The 7,273-nt window shown below is 31.5% G+C and overlaps 1 protein-coding gene across 1 annotated transcript; it reads right to left on the bottom strand.

The window, feature by feature from the left end:
• Window positions 1-2,824: 2,824 nt before the first annotated feature.
• Window positions 2,825-5,260, bottom strand: LOC131062921 (alpha-L-fucosidase 1-like). The gene is made up of 3 exons (XM_057996666.1): window positions 4,725-5,260; window positions 3,618-3,851; window positions 2,825-3,518 (listed from the first exon to the last, which is right to left on the bottom strand). Exons 1-3 carry the CDS (start codon window positions 5,258-5,260, stop codon window positions 2,825-2,827), a joined length of 1,464 nt encoding a protein of 487 aa, XP_057852649.1.
• Window positions 5,261-7,273: the final 2,013 nt, after the last annotated feature.

Raw genomic sequence — 7,273 nt, 5'->3', positions numbered from 1 at the left:
TTTTTGCCAAATATTGTATTTTTTCATAGCTTGAATTAAAAAATCCCCTATTTTCATCGATAGGCAATATATTGTACCCTCATATTTGGGATATTAAACCCCCCAATATAAATGCACATGATATTGCCTAGCCAGTGAAGCCCTCATGTTGAAAACCAACATCTCTAGGCTCTAAATCTTCCTCTTGATTGCATGTAGTTGGGCCAACAACCATTTTGAGAGATCCATATGAGTGTCAAACACTCTGCAAATATCATTCAAGTTCTCTTTAGGGGGAATTGGGAGAGGCTTTGGACCAACCAAATAGTTATTAAAGTTCATAATTAATTTTAAGTAAAGTTTATTTTGTGAGTATGTTTTAATAGATATTCTAGGTATGTCAAGTTATTTGAGGTAGATATTTTATCTTAGATATATTATATAAGATGCAATCATTTCATTATTGTTAATAAAAAATATATAAATTTCCTCATAGATGTTTGTGGAATTTTTTCTCAATGAGAATGAAAAGCTAAGGCAAGTGGAAGAGCTTGACTCTTCTTGCTCTTTATTCTCCTAACATACATATTAAAGATAAAATTGAAGTAAAAGACCTTTCAACTTCCATTTGTATTTGCATTCTAAAAATTATAGATTTTATGTATGAAACTAAATATCTAGAAAGATAGTTATTATACTTTCTAGAAAATTTCCTTGTGATATAACGTTTATCATTATTTGATATTTCTTCTTCATTTTGTATTCTTCACAATAAGTTCTAAAAATTAATTTTAAAAAAATTGGTTAAATAAAATGCTTGGAAATAAATCCACTACTTGTTCATCAATGAGATAGTAAATAAGACTCAACCATGTTTTCAACATTATCAATAATGATACTTTACAATCATGTATTTTTATTAGAATTAAATACACAAATTCTTTACAATTTTAAGTTTACTTTAACTAGATCCACATTTAACATTGTAGAAGCATTTGAGCCATTTTGTAGCTCTTCAAGATTCTTATGAAAATGTATTACCTATCTTGATATATCTTATGTTTTAATGTACTATGATTTAGTGGCAGTATTAGCTTGTTAGCTTGTTATATATTGTGTCATGCAACACTAAGATATTATGATTACTCTTAGGATACACAATGAGCTTGTCTCATCAATAATGTTTTCAAATAGTTGTTATATAGAACATATAGTCTTCCTTTGTATCTTATATCCCAATAGGCTCAAACTGGTATCTATTGTATCAAAATATTGTGGATGCTTTATGTGAGCATTCTTGACTTGTTCATAGAGATCATCTCCCAAAGAGTACCTCAAAACTTATTCTTTAAATTTTGATCAAGAAACATAATCATCGTGGCAATGTGCCATCTATAGCTAAGGGTGTTCACCACACAATTTTTCTTGTGTCTATAATTGATATCAAAATTACAATTTGATAGGGATTCTAGTCTCTACCTTCAATGTGCATTCAAGTTTAGTTGAGTGAAAATCTACTTGAGTCCTAAGTTATTCATCTTTAGCTCAAATATCTTCCTAAGCAAATTATAATTCCTCTACACTTGAAATTCATGAACTACCACTCTAAGTTCCATATCATGTAGGATATATTCCAACTCATATAGTCATTTTTAATGGACATGGGACATAACCTTACCATCCTACACATGAGTAATCCTTAGTTGATGCATCTATTATGATTGCAAAATCAAAATATGATACATTCAACTAAAATGGATATTGAAATATTCATCAACATGTCCATATATATTTGGCTAAAATAAATATAAAATTATATAGATAACCATAATAAAAGTATATAAATTTTACATTATAATATTTATGCACAACCATATTAAAATTAGCTCAAACTGATATACATAGAACCTCTATGAATAGTCATATAAAATTGGCTATTATAATTTTAAAAATATCTATGGACAACTGAATTATGCAAGTTTTACTTGGTATTTAGAAAAACTAAGACAAAATATGAAAGTGCAATCCCCATTTACTATCCTTTTGTTTTGTGTTTTGATCCCTCATATGCATGCTATCTTGGGAAAAATAAGGGTTTTAAAGGATAGTGTATATGTATCTCTAATAGACCAACAAGAGGACATGCATGTTGATTACAAAATAGTTTAATATTACAATCAAACTATTAGCATTGGCCTATGATTTATCTACGGTATAACCACTATATCTACATGTGAACCTACATTGACATCCTTGTCAATGCATTAGCTCCATTAATCGGTCAACATATCTCTATGTGCATAAACTCGTAGGCTTGCAAACTTCAAATGTCATAGACAAAGGACTATGCTCATCAATCATATCAAGTAACAAATCATGAAGCTTTATTTGTGAAGCATGTGCTACTTAAGGAGAGACCAAATGATCCACATTATGACCATACATCTAACTATTGACATGTCATGTGTAAATTAAAATTGACTGATTTTTAATCACCGATTTCTTGCCAACAATTCAAAGATGACATACATTCATAGAAAATTGTATGTTAAACACAATATTTTATTTACTCAATAAAATTCATTTTTAATATTTAATTATTTATCCTACCCGAAAAAAAACAAAAAAAAACAAAAAAACAAAAACCAACAACAACAACAACAAACTGAAATGTGAATTATAATTATGATATAATTGATAAAATTCTTCACGCAACTAAAAGAGTCTAGCTATGTTCAAATACTAAAAGCGAATAGGTGAAGCTTCCAAGATTTTATTTGTTCACATAACTCTTGAGTAAATTAAACGTTCTTTACTCACCCTACTTGGAAGCAAAGTAAACTTTCTAATATTTATTGATAGATGCATTGTAAACTGGGTCAAAATGCAGGCCAAAAGAAGAAATGATGGGCACATTCCCTTTGTACTTCCAAATCACTAGCAAAACCCTGATAGCTTTCACAGGGTTTTCGAGTCTATGAAGCTTCTTGTAACCAATTGTAGTCCCATTACTCACAAGCATCATTTTCTTCTCATCAACGCCTGATACATAAACTCCATATTCCATCACCCTTTGCCCCAGTACTATGGTCTCCTGAATCCTTACAACGTTAAATTCAACAACCTCTTCGACTTTCAATTCTATCCAATGAGATTTTTTGCTGCTCCTGAAATCCTTGGGCGCCCAATAAGTCCAGAGATCATTGTTCAATACATTGCTAGGGCTGAAGGTTTCCCCTCTCACACTGCTTGCTGTGACAGAAGCTGAAGCAGCCAGATCCTTAGAAAAAATGGTTTTTATAGCCTTGCTGAATTCGATTACTCTTTCTGCGTCTTCTTCAGATAGAAGGCCAGTTGTGTTTGGCGGAATGTTGAGCAAAAGGACGCAGTTTCTTCCCACTGAAGTGTAGTAGATGTCCAGCAATTGGCTTAGTGATTTGGGTTTCTGATCTGAGTGCCAAAACCAGCCTTTCCTGATGGATACATCGCATTCTGGAGGAATCCAATCAGTTCCATATGGGTCTCCACTGTTCAAATACCTGGAGAGAAAAACAAATATTGTTGTTTGGTTCCAAGAAACTTTAAAACAGAGAACGGTCCAAATCAATTGTGATATGTTGCTTTATATCTATTCTTACCCCTTACTACCTTGGTCGAAGGGATAGGAAGATCCATTGATGGTGGACCAAGAGGTTAATCCGGCTGTACCGTTTTCGTTTCCCACCCATCTGACGTCTGGTCCTGCGTTTGAGACCACGTTTGCATGTATCTGTAACTCTTTAATAATGGCAACCCACTTGGAGAACAAGTATGTCATTGTTATGTTATCTTTTTTGAATTTGTCAATCCATACCTCCGATATGGCGCCATACCTGCCATTTATTTATAATCACTAATTCAATAAGAACATATAAAGTATAGAAAGGTTTGATATTTTCACGGGTATATTGATAAACAAATATTATTGACTATGTGGGTGATTTCAGCGATGTAGGCTATAATACTTTGTCTAGTGTGAAAAGTAGTAGCAGTTCAAGTATGTATGTATGTTTTTTTTTTTTTCAGATAGTGATTGATATCATTATTATCATTGAACTTTCACTATGAGTATCGAGAGCATAAGGAAACAATAAACTAGATATTACAAAAGAAATAATAGAAATAGTCTATTCAAATTAAAATAATAGAAATAGTCTATTCAAATTATTGTGAAGAGGGTGAAGGAATTATGAAAATTGATTAGGGGATAGAGAATCTCAGCTCGACATGTTCCTACTATAATTAGCTTCAAAATTTATTTGAGAAGAGATCCACAATAACATTTCATTCATATGGAATATGAACAATAAAGATGGAATCAAAGTTTGAAGAAAAACAAAGAATTTGAATCACAAAATAAACCACATATCAAGAAGATTCAATAAAATTTTCTTTGTTCAGAAAAAAAAGAGCTTATATTATAATATTTATCTCATAAAAAACAGTTATCCGATCCAATTCACAAAACTTTCTCCAAGTCAAAAGAATGACATCCGTTTGAATATTAGAACTAAATATCACAAGATAAAAGAAAAAAAAAAATTAACCATTTTTTATACTAGGAGAATTGTGGAGATGTTCGAAATTTCTATATAAGAAAATCAACTTAAGCTCTGTAGTAAACAAACATTAGTACCCTTTTTTAACATATATTTTATCGTTACCATCTTGCATTACAAAATATTCGTAGAGGTTAAAATTCATACTTGGTGAGGAGCTCCTGCAGCTGCCCCAAATAGAATTCATTGTACTGCAGCTCATTCCCATAGAAAGGCTCAAAACGATCCCAGGGAGACAAATACAGACCTAAATCCAGGCCTTGGGCCCTGACAGCCTCTGATAGATCTTTCACAACATCTCCTTTTCCATCTTTCCACAGGCTGCTTTTCACTGATTGATTTGTATACGCAGAAGGCCAGAGACAAAACCCATCATGGTGTTTGGCAGTCAAAATAAGGAGAGAAAACCCGGCCTCCTTGGCCACTGTAGCCCATTGAATTGCATCAAGCCCATTGGGATTGAACAACTCAGGATTCTCTTTCCCCGTTCCCCGTTCACTATTGGTGAATGTATTAATACCAAAGTGAATAAACATGATCATTTCTCTCTGCTGCCATTTCACCTGACTGGAACTTGGCACTGGCAAAACTGGCAGAGGAGGTGGAACGTTCAAACTACACAAACCCACCTCTACATGATAACACACTGAAACACACACTACCCAAAGTAGAACTCTCGCCATATTAGAGTTCTCTAGGGAAGATCGATGTTGGGGAAGAATTTATGTTTGTTGTAGGATAAATTATTATATATTTAACGTTGATTGTAAACCAACTTTCATATGGGTAACCACATGACATTGATGCAATGAGACTGAGAAAGGCAGATAGTCAGCTAAAAACAAGAGATGAGTTATAAGGTTTTAACTCAACACATGGAGACGGCCAACAATGAACAGAATTTCACTGAACCTGCATGAGTTCTTGTGCAAAATTTGGGTAGTTCATCTTTAGTTAAGGTGAAAGATGCATATGTCGCCCGTGATAATATTTTTATGCCAAGGAAAGCTTGCACGTGAAGCATTATTCGTCAATTGTTGTTTAAACACGTCACAATTGATAAGTATTTAATCATATTATACTGTTCTAAAATTAAAATAAATTATTGTTTTAAGATATTGAAGTTGAGCAGAATATAAAATTTAGTTAAAAGAAAATAGAATATACTCTCATTTAGATTTCAAAAATAAAAAGTTAAGGGGAAGAAACAGCATATGGATGAAATAAATATTCTATGAATGGATAAATTAAAAATTAATATGTAAGAGTGTCAATCAATAGAGAAATCAAAAAGATATTTGATAGAAAAAAAATAAGACAATCAAAGTATATGTAGAAGTAAAAATAAAATAGAGAGCCAAAATGTTGAAAGCTTGACTAAGAACTAATAAACATTGTTTTAGATGTGAGACTACAAAGAGGACAAATAAAAATTAGGCAATGACACTAGATCATAGATTAGTGAACTTTAATAATATTTTGATCAAATACATTAATATCTTCAAAGTTGAATCCTTAATTATCATTTTTTAAGATGAGAGAATCACAAAATAATCATTATCAAAACTAAACTAACTTCTTCAATTTGAATATTGTTAAAAGATTGATTTATGTCTAGGCCATGAATTGTTTTGTTCTATAGTGTTGGTGGTAATTTGTGATCTCCTTTCAACTTTTCTTGTTTTAGCTTTACTGATAGTTATGACTATCTCGAAATCATTATATTATAATAGATGTAAAATCTCTCTTCTTAATACATTTTTGTTCTTTTTATCAAAATATAAAAATTTAAAATTTAAAAATAAAATAAATATCATTAAAACATAATTTAAAAGACATGTGAAACTAACAATATTTATACACAAAATATCTTAATTAATATCAATAAATCACATAAACAACTTAATTTCATAAATAATATTAAAAATATACATTTATTCAACCCATGTTTATGTTAGAAAAATGGTGTCTGAACCTTGCAACAATAAAAGGTTATTGTTGATAAATGAGTGTAGGGGATTGCAAGGGGGGTACCCCCTTGCAAGGTTTGGAGGGGATGGCCCCCTAATGGATGTCCAAGGGTTGTGCGCCCAAATGGGGGATTTTAGGAGTAGTGCCCTTGAAAGTCATATTTTATCTATAGTTTGTCATTGTAAATTTTGACCGTTTTTAATTAGGTCATAGATCTAACAGTGGATAATTTGTGCACTTTGTTTGTCCTAGAAGGCAACCCTATTTTATGAGTGCATTGTATTATGATTGTGTATTGTGATGTAGTTGAAGAGTTTGATAGTTGTTGTGTTGCCTCTAGATCTTCGTATGTGATACTCTTGTAAGAAGCTTTCTCTACAAGTATATTGTAATATGTTGTTGATCTATATTGGGAAGCTTTTGGAGTGGACGGGTTTTCCCCACTTAAATTACTATGTTGCGGTATGCATGTCATTTATGTTCATTTTTCTTAAGTTTTTGTAGCTATTGTAAAGATCTGTAATAGTTTTTACATTACCCTCCTCTCAAAGTTAATGTAGGAAGTTGTTCTACTACTTAACTTGCTTACAATTTACATGCCACCCATAATTACTTATATTTTTTTTAAATCTTTCCTTGATAAAATTAATAAAAGAAAATTAGTAATCCAAACAAAAGAGGTTCGTGGAAAAACTTACTATCTAATTAATTTATACCACTAAAAG

This window comes from Cryptomeria japonica, chromosome 5 (assembly GCF_030272615.1).
Source record: "Cryptomeria japonica chromosome 5, Sugi_1.0, whole genome shotgun sequence".
Taxonomy (NCBI): domain Eukaryota; kingdom Viridiplantae; phylum Streptophyta; class Pinopsida; order Cupressales; family Cupressaceae; genus Cryptomeria; species Cryptomeria japonica.
The sequence above is the reverse complement of the archived record's forward strand: the minus strand, read 5'-3'. Positions and strand labels throughout refer to the sequence as shown.

What these genes read in the sequence shown, in the direction of transcription:
- LOC131062921 (XM_057996666.1), bottom strand. Translation starts at nt 5,260, where the DNA reads ATGGCGAGAGTTCTACTTTGGGTAGTGTGTGTTTCAGTGTGTTATCAT. An exon ending in CTGCAGGAGCTCCTCACCAA is followed by an intron (nt 3,852 to 4,724) that starts GTATGAATTTTA and finishes AATAAATGGCAG; the next exon opens with GTATGGCGCCATATCGGAGG. An exon ending in TTCGACCAAGGTAGTAAGGG is followed by an intron (nt 3,519 to 3,617) that starts GTAAGAATAGAT and finishes TTTTCTCTCCAG; the next exon opens with GTATTTGAACAGTGGAGACC.